At 37.1% G+C, this 22,083-nt stretch overlaps 1 protein-coding gene across 1 annotated transcript; it reads left to right on the top strand.

Moving 5' to 3' along the window:
* The first annotated feature begins 1,469 nt into the window (after positions 1 to 1,469).
* Positions 1,470 to 15,129, top strand: LOC135115829 (probable cleavage and polyadenylation specificity factor subunit 2). Its single transcript, XM_064032823.1, has 17 exons — positions 1,470 to 1,646; positions 2,472 to 2,632; positions 3,133 to 3,292; positions 5,137 to 5,242; positions 5,462 to 5,707; positions 5,973 to 6,160; positions 6,344 to 6,466; positions 6,605 to 6,705; positions 6,939 to 7,100; positions 7,409 to 7,553; positions 7,715 to 7,835; positions 10,381 to 10,502; positions 10,757 to 10,909; positions 11,077 to 11,215; positions 11,670 to 11,734; positions 11,913 to 12,050; positions 14,853 to 15,129. The coding sequence occupies exons 2-17, from the start codon at positions 2,484 to 2,486 to the stop codon at positions 14,943 to 14,945; spliced, it is 2,211 nt and encodes a 736-aa protein (XP_063888893.1). The 5' UTR covers positions 1,470 to 1,646; positions 2,472 to 2,483; the 3' UTR covers positions 14,946 to 15,129.
* The last annotated feature ends 6,954 nt before the right edge of the window (positions 15,130 to 22,083 follow it).

Below are 22,083 nucleotides of genomic sequence, written 5' to 3'. Positions count from 1 at the left end.
CAGCATCATATTCTAGGGTTCTGTAATTGGAGTTGAGAGAGAGAGAGAGAGAGAGAGAGAGAGAGAGAGAGAGAGAGAGAGAGAGAGAGAGAGAGAGAGAGAGAGAGAGAGAGAGAGAGAGAGAGAGAGAGAGAGACCATAACTGGCATTCATTTCAAAGAAATCAATTAAACGGCCTTGCTGCTGTCTTCCTTCCATTCTTCAACTTCAATAAATCGTCTATATATTTTCTTGTGGCCTTTATCTTCCTCTTCTCTATTATTCTCTTAAGGGCTAAAGTTTCTATATTATCTACAACGTTGTCATAGACATACGCGAATTCACTTACCTGGTACAGAAGATCAATTACTTACGTGCATAGTATTGAATAACTATAAGTCTTCTAAAAAAAAAAAATCGGTTTCTATGCTTAGACGACTTAAATTAGTCATCCACAAGGGAATGCGATGAAATATCAGTGTGTCAATTTGAACTCTTATTTTGTTCTTAGGTAAGTTGCAAGTACAATATTCTACTGAACTTCTTGATGACATGGTATGAGATTATATTATACATATGAACTATACATAACACAGTAGTCCTGAAAGTATTAAGTAAAGCACACACACACACACACACACACACACACCATTCAGTACCACACATCTCTGCCTCCTCACCAACACTAATACAGAGCATCCAAACTCGCATTAATTGAAGAGAGGAACACGCACACACATGCCATTCATTATCACACGTCCCTATCTCCTCACCAATACTTAGGTCCGGAGCATTCTAACTCACATTGAAGAGGGAAACACACACACACACACACACACACACACACACACAAGTAACACGCAGAAAGAGTGATGTGTATCCAGGAAGAGCAAACTTTGGTAGTTGTTTTGAATATTTTAAAATATTGCTATTATTTCAAACTGGTGTAGAAAGTAAGTACGGAAACTGAGAGGTTCACGAGGTCAATGGAAATAACATGTTGGGAGTAGTGGTAAGAAGTTAAAAGAAAGTAGTAAGAATAAGCCACTGAACCGGAATTAAATACACTACAAAAATAAAGCAACAAAGAATGGTTAGAACAATTTGGTACATGAACAGATTAATGTACTTTAGCAAAAGGTGACGGACTAAACCAAGGCATAGAGGTGAAAAGAAATAATTGCAAGTTAGTTCACGATTAAAGCAAGTGGCAGATGAAGAGCCCAACCTATTCCAAAAGCAAGGCTTAAACATAAGAAAGGACACTACAAAAGTAAAATTTGATGTACATAAGGCAGCTCTTTTCTGTATTGTGAGCAAATAAAGTTATTATTATTATTATTATTATTATTAGCAGCAGTAGTAGTAATAGTAGTAGTAGTAGTAATAGTAGTGATATTGCGGTAAATAAAACATAAAAAACAGAAAAGACCCCCTGCAAAAGCACGTTCTCTTTACTGTCCCAACTCTAGTGTCCGAACTCTGTGATCTGGAGCACAGCGGAGGTAAATACTAAGTAGACGCGCGCCGTGCTATGTGCTGCAGCCTGCACGTAAGGACAGCTGAATATCCAATCTGGCACGGCAGCCGGGTCGTCCAAGCTCAGGGAAGGCATAGGAAGATACACCGGGGCGTCCTCAGCCACCGGATCATTCCTTGGTCGCCAGGTGAGGTTTAAGCAGGTGTGTGTGCATGATACGAGGGAATCCGCCGGGTGGGACAATTGTAGTACACTGAAGGACCGGGACAACACTGTGATTCTGACTAAGCCCCGGATTTATGTACATGAACCATAATATCATACTAGTATTTAAGATTGAATTGTAGTGTGATCGTATGTTTTTTTTTTTTTTTTTTTTTTTTTGGGTGGGGGTACTTAGTGAGTGGCCACCCGGTATCGTGTCAAATCGCTCCCGTCAAAATTGCTCCCCGGAATAGTTTCTACGGGAATCACCATCTGTATAATTATATTAGCAAATTGATATTCCCGTATTGATATTGTCCGTGGTAGGAGAGAAATGAAGCAAGAAAACAAGAATAATGAGTGATAACAGAGTACCAAGCTTACTCCCCGCGTGAGTAAGTCACAGAAGAGTTACAGAATTGGAACAAAATCATATCTAGTTTTGTATTGTATCTACTAAAATGTAAGTAGGGAAATGTGCATAGATTTTAAAAATTTTCTATTTATATTCCCATAGCTGAAAGCAAGATATAGGAGGAAAGAGGTTGGGATTATGAAGAAAAAACTTGGAGTTGATCCAAAGTTTAACATATCCTCAAAAAAAAAAAAAAAAAAAAAAAAAAAAAAAAAATAAATAAATAAAAATAAATAAATAAAATAAAATAAATAAATAAAAAAAAATTATATATATATATATATATATATATATATATATATATATATATATATATATATATATATATATATATATATATATATATATATATATATATATATATAATTTTGATAACACTTGCTTTTATTTCAGTGTGAATTTGAGATGACATCCATAGTAAACTTTGAGGGTATTTGGGGTGTTGGGGATGAGACCCCACACTGCTACCTCCTCACAGTGGATGACTTCACCTTCCTCCTTGACTGTGGGTGGGATGAAAAATTTGACAAGGACTACTTGGATCGTCTGACAAAGTGAGCTGAGTAAAGGGTTGATGTTTGCTTGCTTTGTGGTTCAGTTATAAATATTCATGTTAAGTTGGTCTTGCAAAACATTAATGTTCTAGAATAATTCATCTTTGTTTTTTAAGAGTTGAAGACAAAAGAAAATAAGTTTTCATCAGAGGACATTATTACTTGAGTGTCTATTTAGAATTGCACAGGAATGTACATGGAGAGGAAAGAACAGAAACCAGTTGATGGCTTTGAAATGTAATGGAAGAAATATCTTGTTGCATGTTATGTTTATGAATGTTACATGTATGTATATTGTACAAATCATGGTATGTACGGTATGTGAGGATTATCTTGGAAATGAAAGATAAGAGAACTGTAGGTAGGAAATGGCAGGTTGATCAGGTATTGTGAACATAAGGATAGTAGTATTGTGTATTTATTTATTTTCATGAATGTTATGTGGCTTAGAACAGAAGGTATAGAAAATGCTTATCTCACACAAACTTGCTTTGTAACAGAGTCCTGCCACGTGTTGACTGTGTCCTCATCTCCTATCCTGACCCGCTGCACATGGGGGCTCTGCCATACATGGTAGGGAAGTGCCAGCTCACTTGTCCTGTGTATGCCACTGTCCCAGTGTTCAAGATGGGCCAGATGTTCTTGTATGATTGGTATCAGGTAAGGAATTGCCCATGCTGGTGACATTACCTGAGGCGATACAGATAGTCGCTGCCTTACAAACAGGTTCCTTACTGAGAGGTTCTTCGTAAGTTAATTTGTTCATAAGTCTCAATTGCATTACAGTATGCTGTATTGCAATGCGTGGGTGAATCTTGAATAGCTCTAGATTTGGACATAACAATATAAATGGAACTGAAAGAAAAAAATATATATAGATAAATAAAGAAGTAAATTAGTAAAAAAAGAAGAAAAATGGATATCAAAAGCCAATTTTTATTTCATGTCTTTAAATTGTGTGACTTGATACATACTGGTACAAACTTTTTTCTTTAAAACTCTTGTGTCTTTATCCTCTCAATTTGATCATACCATCTCATTATATTCCTTTTCACATATTCCACCACTCCACAGTTTACCTTATTTGCACAAGCACTCACAACTTATCTCTCATACACACTTTCATTAATCTCATCTACCATATTCTCACTTCACATTCCCCTCTTAGATAGGTAACTAATTTCTACAGCACATCATCTTGATTATTGTGCTTATTCCATGTCTAGATCTCTGATCTAAATGTCAGTGTTTGCTGGAGAATAATATTCCTTAAACATTTCTTTATATCCATAGGCATCCTTCATGGCTCTTGCAAGTGATCTTATAACATGCCTACCTTCCACAGTACTCTGTCTCATTTCTCCATACTCCATTTCTTCCTATGTTTACTCGTACTTAGCACTGTTCCCAGATACTTAAACTCACTCACCTTATCCATTCTCTACCATCCCATAACCACCTCACATCTTCCCACAGCTGGCACACTCACTCTATAAAGTATCCCAAAGTCACACACCACCACTTATCTTCTTTCAAATACCATCCCGTTACTTTCCCCAACATTCATCTTCACTTTCTGTCTCACACACATCTCATGGATTAATTCTCTATTTACTGAAGTTCGCTTTGACTCTGCTAGTAACAGTTTCATCTATAAATAGACATGCTACTACAGTCCATCCTAATCCATTCTGTTTCAACTTTGTACTAACACTTCTTTGAATTTCATTTCGATCAATAAGAATATTAAACAGAAAATGTCTCACATCTCTGTCTTACTCCTGCTCCCATAGTAAAACTGTCTCTTAGCTCTCCTGCTACCTGCAAACTTGCACTTTTATCCCTATAAAAAGCCTTGATTCCTTCTAGCAACTGCCTTTCTACTCCATAAACCTCAAGAACATTACAGAGGGCTTCTTTATTCACGCCATCTGATGGTTTTCCTAGTTCCATGAAAGCTGCATGGAACTTTTCATTCCATCCTAAATACTTCCACATTAACATTTTAATTGCAAAATCCTGATCCACACAAGCATTTTCCTTCATGAATCCTCCCTGTTCCTCACCGACCCTCAACTGAGTAACTTCTATTAATCTCTCAGTCAGGTCTCACCAATGGACTTTTCCAGGCACACTGAGTAAATTTATCCCCCTATAAGTATTACATTATTTGCTACAACCTTTGCCTTGATATATAGAGTACAATAACCGCCTTCCTTTACTCATCCGGTATTTCTCCTCAGTTACATGAGGTCACATATTAGAAGCATCCAATCTGGTACCACTTCATCTCCTTGAACATTTCTGTAGCTGCACCTTTGCCACCCTTTAGTCTAGCTTTCAGTTTTTTTTTTTTTTTTCACCTTCCTACCAATTTCTTTACATAACCACTCTGCTTCCATACTAATACTAGATAATATTGCCTCTCCTTATTGTCATCTCGTTCATTAAATGATGTGTATGTATATATAGAAAGTGCTTATAATGTATTTTATTTGCTGCAGAGTCACCATAATTATGATCTGGTTGAGCATTTTTGTCTTGATGATGTGGATGCTGCATTTGACCTCATCACTCAAGTCAAGTACAACCAGAGTATACCCATGAGAGGTAAGGAACACACACACACACACACACACACACACACACACACACACACACACACACACACACACACACACACACACACACACACACACACACACACACACACACACACACCTGTATTTTATGAACACTTCTTACAACTTGTATGAGTGGAATATATAGGCTGAGCAGTTGATATATTTACTATTCCTGTGACTCATGGTATGTTCTTATCTTCTTCAGGGAAGGGTATTGGCCTCAGCATCTCTGCCCAGCCTGCAGGTCACATGATTGGTGGTGCAATTTGGAGAATCATTAAGGATGGGGAAGGCGACATTGTGTATGCAGTGGACTTCAACCACAAGAAAGAACGTCACCTTGGAGGTTGCGAGCTGGACAAAATCAGCCGCCCCTCATTGCTGATCACAGATGCCTTCAACTCATCCTACCGGCAGGAACGGCGCAGACACAGAGACGAGAAACTTGTGGGTGAGTGATTTCCTTCTTTGACTTGTAGTTAAGTTTCCCAATGTAAAATATTTACTTAAATTTAAGTATCATATATGACTTAATTACATGAAACAAGATAGAGTAACAGAAATCTTTAGTTAATGTTTTCCATTATTCCTGTTTCTTGTTCTGAAGAGTGATTTATTTATATTATAGAATACATGTAAAAATACCATACTTGCCTTTTATGTCAAGCATTCATTCTAATTTATTACCATGAATGCATTTGTCTCCTTACCTCAAGCCCAGCTCCAGGAGACTTGCCGTAATGGAGGCAATGTCCTAGTGGCCACAGACACTGGTGGTCGAGTGCTGGAGATGACACACATGCTGGAGCAGATGTGGAACACCAAGGAGAGTGGGCTATCAGCTTACTCATTGGCTATCCTCTCCAACACTGGTTACCATGTTATTCACTTTGCTAAACAGATGGTGGGTGACTTCAAGCAAATACCATACTGTTATGTTCTCTCACTATAGAGTAACTGATTAGTTGGCTTTACAGTTTTATAAAATCTTGCTTTAGAGTCTACTTCAATATATTTGTAATAACTTTTAGTATATTATATTTTTGCAATATAATGATGTTGCTAACCTGAGATTGACATCTTTCAGATTGAGTGGATGAGTGAAAAGTTGACCAAAGCTTTTGACACTCTGAGAACCAATCCATTTAGCTTCAAGCACCTCAAATTTTGTCACAATCTCACTGACCTCAGTCGTCTCCCATCACCAAAGGTACATATCATCATGTATATACACTGTATACTGTCTTTCAGAATGCTGCCATGATCCAGCTTGCAGAAGTGAAAAAAATTAGCATATTACTCTTATTTCTTCTTCATTTATAGTTAATGCTGTCCGTTCTTTTGTCAGGTTGTATTAGCGAGTTTCCCAGATCTTGAAAGTGGATATTCTCGAGAGTTGTTTGTCCAGTGGGCCACCAACCCCAAGAACACCATAATTCTTACATCAAGGTGGGCATATGTCATCACTAAATTCAGTAGCATACTGAATCCATGTGGTATGTACATATTTACTGATAAATCTTTATGAACTCCTTCCAGATTAACATATATCTCATCCTTTTGGACTTTTTTTTTTATTTATTTTTTGTAAAATGTATACTATCCGACAGTATTTTGGAATACTGTATTAAGTTTCTTTTTTGTGGCTAATTGTTTCTATATATTCTACTTCATGCACACAGGACAGGACCAGACAGCCTTGCCAGACGCCTCATTGATAATCCTCAAATCAGAACCTTCAAGCTGCTAGAGAAGCGTCGGGTAAGGTTAGAGGGACCAGAGCTGGATGAGCACTACAGGCAAAAAAGGGAACAGCAACAGCAACAGCAGAGGATCAAAGAAGAGTGAGTCAGTCAGCTCTGCCAATATTTCTTTCAGTGCTGAAAGTTCCTTGTCACATAGTCAATAACAAGTAGGTTCCTTACCCATGAAACATGGGATTTTATAGTGCTTTAAGCCTTGATAATCCACATTTGTTGTAAAAGGCAAGTGAAAAGATGAAGGAAGAGAATCGTGCACTTGCCAAATTTTGAAGTTTTTACTCTTTTTAAAAGCAAAGAAATTATTTTTCTTAGAAGCTGCTTTGAGTTTTTGGAAAGGCATGTTTTATGAAAAATAATGAAATATACTGATGCAGCTAAATTGTTTTCAGGGTGGAGAGCTCAAGTGACAGTGAGGATGAGGAGGGTCTGGAAGCAGGGAAACACGACATCATTGTGCTGCATGAGAAAGCAGGCAACCAGAGCATGTTCCGGAGCCGCAAGCACCACCCAATGTTTCCTTACCATGAAGACAAGGTGAGAGATGTGTGACTGTAAATGTATTTGGAATATGTGAAGGTTAATGAAGTAGTATTTTGAGTTTCATGCTTGTTGAATTTATTTGATCAAAAGTTGTAGTGCCAAAGTGGGTCCTACAAAACCAATGCTGCTCGAGGAATAACACAACTCTCTGACAGGTGAGAGGAGATGACTATGGGGAATTCATTAACCTGGAGGACTTTGAGATCAGTGGCCTGAAGGAGGAAAACAAGGAGAATATTGACCTACAGATTCCTTATGATGATGATGACATGATGGGTGAGGCCTTATTGATGCAGTGGATTTCCTTCAGCGTATCCAATAAAAATGCGTTTTCACAAAATATTAAATGATTTGTTCACTTACATATTTATCTACTTTTCATTCTATCAGCTATTTGGTATTCTTTTTTTGCATCATATAAACTTTCACTCATTAGTTATTTATATCTTACTTGTCACTGAAATAACTTAATGTAGCAAAATGTGCATTATATTGTCTAGTATTGTTGGTGAATGATTTTATGCTGCTTTATGATAATTATATATATATATATATATATATATATATATATATATATATATATATATATATATATATATATATATATATATATATATATATATATATATATATATATATATATATATATAGTGATGTTTTTCTATGCAATGTTATTATTATGCATGGAAGAAGTGAAAACATTGTTGCTGGTACATGTTGAGTGAGAGATGGTGAGGTGGAAATGTGTTTAAGAAAGTTGTTTTTGAGTGTACAGTGATACGATAAGGGATGTAAGGATTGTTGATTGAGTGATCATGGGTTACATGGATGTGTCTAGAAATGTTATTGGATGACTGATGTGATAGAAAACTTTTGTTACTATAATATAAGTATACAGTGCTTGACATTGAATTAGTCTGCCCTGGGTCTGACTGACTAATTCAGTATAAAATTTTGCTTCGGCTTTAAGAGGGACATAAAATCACGCTAGTACATTATACCACCTACACAGAGTGGTGTAGTGGTTGGAGCTTCTAAACCCACCAAGCAAAACCCAATCAGCTGTCATCATGGTGTTTTGTTCAGTGTGCTGTCACACTTGTGTCCCCTCTTGGTTCACACTGCCAACCCCTTTGACCCCTCTGTGTTGTTGATATGGGCAAGATAAAGGATCTAAGTGTACAGACCACTGCCCAGATCACTCCCCTAAAGGAATCTGATCTACAAACAAAGGTAGTCTCTGAACTGATCATTTTGTGTCCAAGGAGTGTCCAGTTCTGGGTTGCCAAGTTTCACTGGGAATGGGACCACACAATCCCTACTTACAAGAACAGGTTTAGCAAGGCCAAGAAGACAGATATTCACTTCCAGACAATTGTAAAGTGTGAATTAGAATCAAACCCACATGTGACAGCTAGGGTTGGAGTAATTACAATTCAAATTCTCAATTAGTTACAATTACAAAAATTTAAAATTACATTTATAATTACTCCTGTGAAGTTCTATTATAGTTACAATTACTGGAAAAGAAAAGAAACTTTAATCACAATTACAGTTACAAATTCCCAACTTAAGACAAAAAAAAAAAAGCTTTTGTTTAAAAAGAAAAACATATTATGTGGTTGTCATTTTTTTAACTTGCAAATTATTTAATGAAATTAAACATTTATGAATTCATTATAATTAGAAGTTTTGCTCTTTATTTAAAACAAAGGGGTGAAATAATGTAAATTATTTCACCCCTTTATAATGTAAATAATATAAATTAGAAAAAAAAAATCAAGATTTCATTTTTGTAGTTTTGTTATCAACAAAAATGGCACAAACTTAAGTAACCAATTTGTAAAGAAAATAAATTTAACCTTTAATTTTCAAAGAAACTGTAGATAGTAGGCTTATGTATATTTAAATGGCAGGTTGTTTTTCATACAGTTCACTTACACTTAATCATTATCATTGACTGGAAAGAAGTAACCCCAAGTTGAGCTTGATCTGTGGTAAAATAGTTTCCTGCATTGCTAAAAACTCACTCAGATGGAGCTGATGTAGCAGTACACCCAGATACAATTAAATTGCAATTATTTTATAATTAATTACAATTACAATTCCTGAATTTCTGAATTGAATTATAATTACAATTAAAATCAGAAAATTTTCTGTAATTAATTACATATCAGTTAAATTACAATTACTCCAATCCTGGTGACAGCAAGGAAAATAAAAGAAAGCAACCCCATAAATATTTGTTGAGTGTTCTGGGAGAACTGTTAATAGGCTGGGGTCTTTCAGCCCCATAAAGAAGCCCCTTTTGACTCTTAGGAGTCAAATGTAGGAGATGAATACAGTTGCTTTTGCAAAAAAAAAAAAAAAGAAAAAAAAAAAAAATATATATATATATATATATATATATATATATATATATATATATATATATATATATATATATATATATATATATATATATATATATATAGTGTGTGGAATGCCAGAGGTACTGTGGAATGATGAATCCACATTTAGTATCAGAGACAATAGAGGCAGAAATGTGTACCATTGTCCCAGCAGCAACCTTCTTGACCCTCCCCTACATCTAAGTTGGTTGCTAAACATTGTCAAGACAACAGCTAAATAGCTGAATGAGCTTTGCTTGGCAGGCTCTGAATCTTTTATCACTACATCACTCTGTGTAGGCAGCATCATGCACTGGTGCAATTTTAAACCCCTCTTAAGGGTGAAACAAAATACACTGAATTGGTCTGCTACATCCAGGGCAGGGTAATTCAGTGATGAGAACTGTTGCTTTATGGTTTTAATGTTTCAGAGATGGAGGAGGCACCAACTAAGTGCGTGTCTCAGACAGTAACAGTGAGAGTGGCTGCCCAGGTCCTGTTCATTGACTTTGAGGGTCGTAGTGATGGGGAGAGCATACGCAAGATTGTTGAGGTGATCCATTTGGCTGTGTGTTATTTCAGTCATGTTGATCTACATCATATTAGAAATATATTGGTCCATTTTTTGTCAGAACTTGAAATTAGCAACTTAATAATAATAAAAGTATAAATTGAAAACAATATTTATGATTATGAATTAGAGTAAAATTTTGGTTAGTTTGGGCAAAATACATCATATTTATATGAAAGCAGGTGTAGGTAGAAATTAGAATGGACAGACTATTAGCATTACAATGTTATTCACAGGCAATGCACCCGTTGCGGGTCATCTTGGTCAGAGGGTCACACACAGATCTCCAGGCCTTTGCAGAAAACATCCGTAGCATGACGAAAGCCAAGGTGTTCACTCCAAGCCTGGGCCAGGTGGTGAATGCTTCCATGGAGTCTCACATCTACCAGGTGCTTCATGCTTACACTTCATAGTGTAACATAGTTGACATCATGTTTTTATTTATGGTTCAATTAAGTAATCCCTTGTCTTGAATTCTTCACTATAAAGATATTTGATCATGTGTAAAGTTACTAGAATAATCTACAGTGTTATTGAAATTTTTGGTGTGTTTCAGATCAAGCTTTCTGAGAGTCTCGTATCCTCACTGGCCCTGCAGCCAGCTGGCCGAGAGATGGAGGTGGCTTGGGTGGATGGCTGTGTCACCTTCCCTACAGATACTATTGAGGGCACTGGGGAAGAAGCAGACAGACAAGGTTTTTTGCTTCCCCCCCATCCTCTCTCTCTCTCTCTCTCTCTCTCTCTCTCTCTCTCTCTCTCTCTCTCTCTCTCTCTCTCTCTCTCTCTCTCTCTCTCTCTCTCTCTCTCTCTCTCTCTCTCTCTCTCTCTCTCTCTCTCTCTCTCTCTCTCTCTCTCTCTCTCTCTCTCTCTCTCTCTCTCTCTCTCTCTCTCTCTCTCTCTCTGCACAGGTTGAATTAGCTTTACATATTTTTCTTGGTGTTTCATAATTTCAGAATACTGTAAGATATTGTATAAAACTTGAACATATTGAGATTTTTCATGTAAAAATATAATAAATTCTGTAAGATATTCTATTTGATAAAAGCAGGTACAATCCAGTGTTTGATTTCCTCAGAATATCTATATTCATGGCAATCCTTAAAAATGTAGAATCTAAAAATCATTTAAAACCATGTATACTTTTTACAGTGATAGCCACCGAGAATCAGAGGGAGAAAGACATGGCCACCCTTGCCGTCATCCCCAGAGAACAGGTGAGAATGGCTCCAAGGAATTGCTACATTGCAAACATTCTGTTTGCTTGGTTCTTGGGCTTTTTAGATTTTGATGAAAATCACATAATTTTAATGCTGCTGCAATCTAGATCCTTCCTAATCTATCCCAAATAAGTGAGCATAGACTTTTTGTTGAACTCTTTCATTACACCCACAGGCTCCTCCTCACACTCCAGTCTTCATTAATGACATTCGGCTGAGTGGGTTCAAGCAGGTGCTCAGCAGGGCAGGTATCAGCTCGGAATTCAATGCTGGCATCTTGTGGTGTGCCAACGGAACTCTGGCACTCAAGAAGGTAAGATATGTGTGCGTGTGCGCGTGTGTGCGTTATGTGTGTGTGTGTATGTGTGTGTGTGTGTTGGCATCAAATAATGTATGACAGTACTTTTATAGTTTAGTTGCTAGTACTCTTGGTCTTGTTTAAAGTTTGAATTAGGGTGCATGTCAGACAGATTATTCACTTCTTTGTTATCCCTAATGGGCCGTTCATTATTAATTGGGAAGCCTTTGAAAGGTACATTGTAAACATGGATGTTGCAGTGACTTGTTCTGAGGTAAGGCTTTCACATTATTAAACATTAAAGGCTACGGAACTACAATTGAAGACTAAATAGTTATAATTGAGTACTTTTGTGATGGCTCAGCCTATGTCCACAGCTTTATTTTTACCATTAGGGATATGTCTTGTTACCTTAGACTGGGAGATAATAGTTATATTTAAGGTGAAGAGTGATACTAAATCAAACTAATGATGTAATAAATATTACATATCTGTCTTTATCTGATACCTGTTCCTAAGACCTCCTCCAAGAGGATGGCCTTAGCAAAAGAATCCCCATGTGTTCCTGTCCTTGCATTCTTCTTTCATCCCTCTGTCTCACATATTCCACCACACTGTCTTCCCACATTATTCATTGAAGGTGTCCTATTGTAGCAATTGCACATACTGTATGTACCGGACTATAAGATGATTGGTTATATAAGACAATCCCCAATTTCTGAGGGAAAAAATTTGGCTTTAAGCTACTATCGCTATATTAGACTGGTTTATTGCTGCCTCAATGCTAGTAGCTCAAGATGTAAGAAGTTAAAGGATTTAAAAACTACATATTGTACATATATTACTTTTACTAAACAATACTCTGAATTTTTAAAATGTAAAGAAACATTATAATAAACACCAGCACTGCCATGCTGAGATGACTAATACTTTGTTCCAACAATTGCCTCAAACATTCGAAACATACATATTAATTAAAAACCTTCAAAATTATCTTTATCTGATACAACAAGCATGTCAAATATATCTCGAGATACTATATTATCGGCATCATGATTTTTGTGAATAGGCAACTGATTGTTGTAATTTGGCAGGCCAGGCACCTGCTGGCCCATCCATGATGTTGTCAGTAAACATTCGACACACATTGAGTTAGGGTGGGCCTGCACACCTGTGTGTGTGTGTGTGTGTGTGTGTGTGTGTGTGTGTGTGTGTGTGTGTGTGTGTGTGTATATATATATATATATATATATATATATATATATATATATATATATATATATATATATATATATATATATATATATATATATATATATATATATATATATATATATATATATATATATATATATATATATATATATTATGCATACACATGTGTGTCTATGGAATGAATTCCAAGGTACAGTGGCACTGAATATTCATCACAGAGTTATAGGTTTGTGTTTTATTCTTGGTGTCTAAGACAACCCATAGATTTAGAAGTCTTAAATTTGACAAAAAATCTCATCTTATAGTCCAGTATATATGGTACCGCTGTCATATATACCTTTTTAATCATCTTTTGTCATTCTATATAGAAAAATAACTCAGGGGTTCTGTGGTTGATTCTTTGAAGTATTCCAGATTTTTTTCACTTTCACTTGACATACCAAGTTTGTTATAGATGTTTTTTTTATTATCTTCATTATGCATTCTTTGTTTATGACAGTCACTTTTCACGTAACTCATTTCAGCTATATAGATTTATGATCTTTGCCTTTCATTTCAGAATCAAGTTTTACTTGCACATTTTTACCTCCATGCTTGCTGTCTTCCCTTTGATTGTCCTAGATGTCTAATAATTTTCCTTCCTTGTATTACTTGTTGTCTTGTCTTACTTTCCATCCTTCCCTACTTGCACATAATTTGGTCAGGATATTTAAATTGATTTACTACCAATATTTCCTCTTCATTCAGCCTTATTTCTTGTTACCTTGGATATTCAACTGTTAAAGAGTGCAGACCCTCAGAATCAACTCATTTCTATTCCTTTCAAACAGCATCATCATACATTTTTTTGTTTGTTAGTTTGTTATGTCTAACTTTTGCACACATTATTTAACACATGTGTTATATTTTGTAGGTCACACTAGTCTTCTGTAATGAGGACATGACAGATGTCATATGTATAAGTTCAAATATATTTATTTACTTATTTATTTATTTATTTATTTTCATCACTATAGTTTAAAGCAGCCTTTTTCAACCTCAGCATCCCTTATAGTCAGATCTGGGCACTCCAGCACTCTTAACTCTGGCTTAACTCTGGTTACATTGACTACAGTTGCATTAACATAGTTGAAAGTGAGGTTCAAGGAAAAAAATAAATAAATAAAGTAAAAAAATATCCCTTCAGTACTTTTGTATTCCTCCTAAGGAACACTTATATTGTTTTGCAAAATATGCAACATTTTCCAACACAACCTAAAATTTATCTTAGCATCCCCTTGTGGTGCTAGCACACCATGTTAAGAAACACTGGGTTTAGAAGCTAAGATTGTATATAAGTTTTGGAATAGTAATAGGTAAATAATGATGGATGGCAGGCATCCTGCAAGATTGTTAAGAGGACTTATGGTCAAGGGCATTGAAAAAGGTGAAAAATAAACATACTGGGCACCACTGAAGGTGTCATTCTCCAAAGGACACAATCCAAAGGAATGTCTAAAGTTATGAGAAATGTCTTACAGTTGCCTATAGCTTAGTATATTTTGTTGCATGCTCCTCATTAATTTACAAGGTTGCAGAAGTAACCTTATTTTTTATTTGCAGCAAGACTCTGGCAGTGTGTCCCTGGAGGGACCTCTCAGCCCTGACTATTTTGAGATACGTGAGCTTCTCTATTCCCAGTATGCGATATTATAGTTTTGGTGTGAAGGTGCATCTTGGGTTAAGCCTTGGAGGAGGAAGAGGAGGAGGAAGGACATTGGTGGTCATTTTTGATATGGTGTTGGATGAAAACACCTTACTCAAGAATAATAGTTTTATTTTGAAAGTCCCACCTCATATTATAATTAATTATCTTTTAAATAAAGATTAAAAAATAACATTTTTAATGAAGTTTATTGACCAAGTTTGTCTAGGATATTTAAAGTCAATTGTTATTCTCTGAGTCCATCAATTCTTTTCCATTGTTTTATAGTACATAAAGCACCTGTGTGGTGTGTTAATGGGAGGAAATGGCCCTGATTGCCAGGCAGTGTACTACACTATCAATGTTGAAGTGGCATTCTTTGGTCCTAAATCTCACAGGTTTCTGATACTCTCATGTTAATGTTACACTATGAGTACAGTGAAATTATATATATATATATATATATACACACTGGGTATTCAATATATGAGTTCAAAATATGCAAATTCACTCTTATGTCACTAACCTAAATGTGCCAAGCATTCGTTTTATGCAAGAAAAATTCGCTGTTATGTGAACAGTGGCGCTGGTGCAATTGGTTGATGAGGTATGACTCGCAGTAGAGGGCAGCGGGTGCAAATGGTTTCCAGCTCTTTCCTTGCCTATAATTAACCTTTTTCTCCCTCTGATCCTAAAGTTAATCCTTAGGTAGCAAATCATCAGCTTAAATTATAGGCTTTGGGTGTGTCTTCCCAAAAGCAATCAGCAGCTCTGGGCTGTCAGACTCAGAGAAGCTCTACCCTGAATGGGGCACATACAACTTCGAGTATAATTTCAAATTTTTTGTTTGTTTACAATGTATTTTCATATTATATTGTACAGTTTATCTGTACTAATGTGCTTTATTATTCTGAAATGGTGCCAGAATAAATAGTTAAAGGGTTCAAAAATGGGTCGTGGAATATAACTCCCTTTATTTAATGGGATGATAGGTTCAATATATGCGAATTCACATTATGCAAGCTTTTTGCAGAACATAACTCTCACATATAATGAATACCTGGTGTATGTACTCGTATATGTGTGTGTTTGTGTGTGTAAGTCATTGGCAGGACATACAGAAGCACGGAGGGAGTTCTGGAGTTTACCAGTATAAGGGATGAAAGACTGAGAATACTGGTTAACTTCTGCATTAAAAGAGGTGGATAGATTAAGAGAGAGAGAGAGAGAGAGAGAGAGAGAGAGAGAGAGAGAGAGAGAGAGAGAGAGAGAGAGAGAGAGAGAGAGAGAGAGAGAGAGAGAGAGAGAGAGAGAGAGAGAGAGAGAGAGAGAGAGAGAGAGAGAGAGAGAGAGTAGGTCTTGTGAAGTGAGACAACAGGAGTGGGGGGGAGTCATGCAGTTAGGTCAGAAGAGCAATTATCATAGCTTGAAAATAGTGATAGAAGGCACCTAAGAGATGCAGCCTGACAGTGAAAAGAGAGAGGTTGAACACAGTAAAGTCATATGAAGTCATATATGAGCAGATAAGATCTCTGTACAGAGTTAGCAGCTGGTGAAGTGAGAAAAACTGGCAAAGATGGCTCAGAACAGATAAATTTATGTTAAGAGATGAGATGTGAAGCTTCAATTTCAGACAGACTAAGGATGTTCAGTGTAGAAGTGGTGGACAGTTGGGTGCCATTGAAGATGAAGGGATAGTTATCTGGAAGGATGTGTCAACATCAGGGGTGAGCACTTGTGAAATGACACTAATGTGGAGCTACTACAGTTATATAGCTTTAAAAACAAAGAAAATTTGATGTGATAATTCTATATACATTGGATGAATAAACAGTTTCAGAGTGGTTAGAAAATCATCTTCATGGCAGTCTGAGAGATAATATCCTAGAATTTCATTAAGGTAATGAGGGAGAGGCCAAGATAGGCATCACCACTGCCTCTAATATTGCTCACCAGAGGTGCTAAATCCTGGAAGACAAAAAAGGCCTTAAATCATTGAATATATATATATATATATATATATATATATATATATATATATATATATATATATATATATATATATATATATATATATATATATATATATATATATATATATATATATTCAATGATTTAAGGCCTTTTTTGTCTTCCAGGATTTAGCACCTCTGGTGAGCAATATTAGAGGCAGTGGTGATGCCTATCTTGGCCTCTCCCTCATTACCTTAATGAAATTCTAGGATATTATCTCTCAGACTGCCATGAAGATGATTTTCTAACCACTCTGAAACTGTTTATTCATCCAATGTATATAGAATTATCACATCAAATTTTCTTTGTTTTTAAAGCTATATAACTGTAGTAGCTCCACATTAGTGTCATTTCACAAGTGCTCACCACTATTAAAACTGATAAATTTTGATAATGCTTCTGTATAATTTTTTATTCAAGGAGATGACCATAGTATCATGTTTATTTAATTTGATTCCTGGATGGTGTTTTCACTTATATATACTGATTAGAGCTGATGACTGAGAAAAAGATGATTAGAAAAGTGCAGATTATTGTATAAAATTTGTTGAATATCTGTCTACTGTGACATAACACAAACCACTACTATAACATATGTACATATTGCTACCAGATTTAATGATTTTCTTAACTCAGTATTCTTGGGTTGTTCAGCAACTAAATACTTCTCCAGTGTGCTGTAGAGTTCCTATTGAAGTATTTGTACTCAGTTGTATTCCTGGTGGATCAAGAGGAATCTTTGCCTGTACTATCACATATTTCTTACTTTTGACTAAAGAATGAAAACTATCACAAACTACCCTGTCAGGTCCAACAGTTATGCAATATTTCTTGGTTTTGTTCTACATCCTGTTTCTTGCAGCTTCTTTTTCTTCTCAAAGATAATGCTCAAGATGAAGGATCACGGCTTTGATACGGGAGGAAATCCAATGTGAATCGCAGGAGCTTGACTCAAAGAACACAATTTCAAAGGAGTATGTGAAGCATTGTAGAAACATCAGGGTGGTATATTGCAGCACAAGGCAATTGTCTTGAAAGGGAGAGCAGTGTAAATTTAATTCATTATTTTTTATGATTATATTTGTATATGTAAGAAAAATAATAATAATAATAATAAAAAAAAAATAGAGAGAGAGAGAGAGAGAATCAGCCAGCACTGTGTGTGGACTCCTGTCACACAGACTGGGTGTAACCAGTGTGTTTCTGAGTTAGGTGTTTATTTCCAGTTTTTAATTTCCTAGCCAAAAATAAATAAATAAATAAATAAAATACAGTTTTCAAGTACCATCAGTAGGACCCCCTAAGGAGTTGCTGGTCCCCCTGTTATGCCCCAGTGGAGCATAACATTAATGATGGAAAAAAAAAAAGTTTTGATAGGTTAGTGAAAACAATAATGTGAGGCACACCGTCACACGTGCTGCTCACCTGCATTCTAACTTGCAGGGACAGTTTGTGTTGGCTGAGGTGTACACTTTTTTTTTTTTTATGTAGGAAGGACACTGGCCAAGGTCAACAAAAATCCAATAAAAAAAAATGCCCACTGAAATGCCAGTCCCATAAAAGGGTCAAAGCAGTAGTAAAAAATTGATGAATAAGTGTCTTGAAACCTCCCTCTTAAAGGAATTCAAGTCATAGGAAGGTGGAAATACAGAAGCAGATGGAGTTCCAGAGTTTACCAGAGAAAGGGATGAATGATTGAGAATACCGGTTAATTCTTGCATTAGAGAGGTGGACAGAATAGGGGTGAGAGAAAGAAGAAAGTCTTGTGCAGCAAGGCCACGGAAGGAGGGGAGGCATGCAGTTAGCAAGATCAGAAGAGCAGTTAGCATGAAAATAGCGGTAGAAGGCAGCTAGAGATGCAACATTGTGGCAGTGAGAGAGAGGCTGAAGACAGTCAGTTAGAGGAGAGGAGTTGATGAGACGAAAAGCTTTTGATTCCACCCTGTCTAGAAGAGCAGTATGAGTGGAACCCCCCCAGACATGTGAAGCGTACTCCATACATGGACGGATAAGGCCCTTGTACAGAGTTAGCAGCTGGGGGGGTGAGAAAAACTGGCAGAGACATCTCAGAACACCTAGCTTCATAGAAGTTGTTTTAGCTAGAGATGAGATGTGAAGTTTCCAGTTCAGATTCTAAGTAAAGGACAGACTGAGGATGTTCAGTGTAAAAGAGGGGAACAGTTGAGTGTCATTGAAGAAGAGGGGATAGTTGTCTGGAAGGTTGTGTCGAGTTGATAGATGGAGGAATTAAGTTTTTGAGGCATTGAACAATACCAAGTTTGCTCTGCCACAATCAGAAATTTTAGAAAGATCAGAAGTCAAGCGTTCTGTGGCTTCCTTGTGTGAAATGTTTACCTCCTGAAGGGTTGAATGTCTATGAAAAGACGTGAAAAGTGCACGGTGGTATCATCAGCGTAGGAGTGGATAGGACAAGAAGTTTACTTTAGAAGATCATTAATGAATAATACGAAGAGAGTGGGTGACAGGACAGAACCCTGAGGAACACTACTGTTAATAGATTTAGGAGAAGAACAGTGACTGCCTACCACAGCAGCAATAGAACGGTCAGAAAGGAAACTTGAGATGAAGTTACAGAGGGAAGGATAGAAGCCGTAGGAGGGTAGTTTAGAAATCAAAGCTTTGTGCCAGACTCTATCAAAAGCTTTTGATATGTCTAAGGCAACAGCAAAAGTTTCACCAAAATCTCTAAAAGAGGATGACCAAGACTCAGTAAGGAAAGCCAAAAGATCACCAGTAGAGCGGCCTTGATGGAACCCATACTGGCGATCAGATGGAAGGTTGTGAAGTGATAGATGTTTAAGAATCTTCCTGTTGAGGATAGATTAAAAAAATTTTGATAGGCAGGAAATTAAAGCAATAGGACGGTAGTTTGAGGGATTAGAACGGTCACCCTGTTTAGGAACAGGCTGAATGTAGGCAAACTTCCAGCAAGAAGGAAAGGTAGATGTTGACAGACAGAGCTGAAAGAGTTTAACTAGGCAAGGTGCAAGCACGGAGGCACAGTTTTGGAGAGCAATAGGAGGGACCCCATCAGGTCCATAAGCCTTCCGAGGGTTTAGGCCAGCAAGGGCATGGAAAACATCATTGTGAAGAATTTTAATAGGTAGCATGAAGTAGTCAGAGGGTGGAGGAGAGGGAGGAACAAGCCCAGAATCATTCAAGGTAGAGTTTTTAGCAAAGGTTTGAGCAAAGAGTTCAGCTTTAGAAATAGATGTGGTAGCAGTGGTGCCATCTGGTTGAAATAAAGGAGGGAAAGAAGAAGAAGCAAAGTTATTGGAGATATTTTTGGCTAGATGCCAGAAGTCACAAGGGGAGTTAGATTTTGAAAGGTTTTGACACTTTCTGTTAATGAAGGCATTTTTGGCTGGTTGGAGAACAGACTTGGCATGGTTCCAGGCAGAAATATAAAGTGCATAAGATTCTGGTGATGGAAGGCTTAAATACCTTTTGTGGGCCACCTCTCTATCACGTATAGCACGAGAACAAGCTGTGTTAAACCAAAGTTTAGAAGATTTAGGTCAAGAAAAAGAGTGAGAAATGTATGCCTCCAGACCAGACACTATCACCTCTGTGATGCACTCAGCACACAAAGATGGATCTCTGACACAAAAGCAGTAGCCATTCCAAGGAAAATCAGCAAAATACCTCCTCAGGTCCCCCAACTAGCAGAGGCAAAATGCCAGAGGCACCTTCGCTTATGGGGATCCTGAGGAGGGACTGGAGTGATAGGACAAGATACAGATATGAGATTGTGATCGGAGGAGCCCAACGGAGAAGAAAGGGTGACAGCATAAACAGAAGGATTAGAGGTCAGGAAAAGGTCAAAAATGTTGGGTGTATCTCCAAGACAGTCAGGAATACGAGTAGAGTGTTGCACCAATTGCTCTAGGTCGTGGAGGATAGCAAAGTTGAAGGCTAGTTCACCAGGATGGTCAGTGAAGGGAGAGGAAAGCCAAAGCTGGTGGTAAACATTGAAGTCTCCAAGAATGGAGATCTCCGCAAAAGGGAAGAGGGTCAGAATGTGCTCCACTTTGGAAGTTGAGTAGTCAAAGAATTTCTTATAGTCAGAGGAGTTAGGTGAAAGGTATACAGCATAGATAAATTTAGTCTGAGAGTGACTGTGGTCGTAGCCAGATGGTGGAAAACTCGGAAGATTCAAGAGCGTGGGCACGAGAGCAGGTTAAGTCATTACGCACATAAACGCAACATCCAGCTTTGGATCGGAAGTGAGGAAAGAGAAAGTAGGAGGGAACAGAAAAGGGGCTACAGTCAGTTGCCCCAGACACCTGAGTTTCAGTGAGCAAAAGAAGATGAGGTTTAGAAGAGGAGAGGTGGTGTTCTACAGATTGACAATTAGATCTTAGACCATGAATGTTGCAGAAGTTAATGAAGAAAAAGTTGAGGGGGGTGTTGAGACACTTAGGGTCCTCGACAGTCCTCCAGTTCGACCTGGAGACATTTATAGTCCCCTCCCCAGATGGGGACTCCGAGGCTGGTGTAGGAGTCGCCATGATGATTTTGAAATTTTTGAGTGAAGGGTGTGTGTGTTATTAGGTGCTTGTAGTTTTGTGTGGAGGAAGAGAGTCATCTTTAGAGGGCAGGCTGTGACTACCCCCTTGTGTTGTGAGACACAATGGGAAATAATTAATCTTATTGATTCTTCTGTTATTGAGTTCACAACATTGCATGAAAATGCTTTATGAAAGCAGATACTCAGAAGCTGTGCCGTGTTTGGTCGGGGTGGTACAGGCAGTCAAAGGGCAGTGAGTCCCATGTGACAGTCATACATGGACGTGGGGCTCAGTAATTATTGTATTTGTTTATTTATTTATTTTTCTTTCATCATATGTATTTTGAAATTCCTGAGTCTAGTTGTAGACTGAAGGTCAATGGGAGAAAAGGTGTCGCAAAATGTAAGTCCTCAGGTGCCAAATATTCTAAGAACCCTCCTGCCGAGAATTATAATCAGGAAGAATGTATGTATACATTGATAGTTTAGGTATTAGCTTGTAAAGGAGTATGACTGAATTAATATGGAGATGACTGGTTTACTACTAAATGAATGTATGCAGCATATATTACTTGCAAAAAAAAAAAGATGGATAAGGAAAGATA

The sequence above is a fragment of the Scylla paramamosain genome, chromosome 30 (genome assembly GCF_035594125.1).
Source record: "Scylla paramamosain isolate STU-SP2022 chromosome 30, ASM3559412v1, whole genome shotgun sequence".
Lineage (NCBI taxonomy): Eukaryota > Metazoa > Arthropoda > Malacostraca > Decapoda > Portunidae > Scylla > Scylla paramamosain.
The sequence above is the reverse complement of the archived record's forward strand: the minus strand, read 5'-3'. Positions and strand labels throughout refer to the sequence as shown.

What these genes read in the sequence shown, in the direction of transcription:
- LOC135115829 (XM_064032823.1), top strand. Translation starts at nt 2,484, where the DNA reads ATGACATCCATAGTAAACTTTGAGGGTATTTGGGGTGTTGGGGATGAG. An exon ending in TGATGATGATGACATGATGG is followed by an intron (nt 7,836 to 10,380) that starts GTGAGGCCTTAT and finishes TTAATGTTTCAG; the next exon opens with AGATGGAGGAGGCACCAACT. An exon ending in TGGAGTCTCACATCTACCAG is followed by an intron (nt 10,910 to 11,076) that starts GTGCTTCATGCT and finishes GGTGTGTTTCAG; the next exon opens with ATCAAGCTTTCTGAGAGTCT.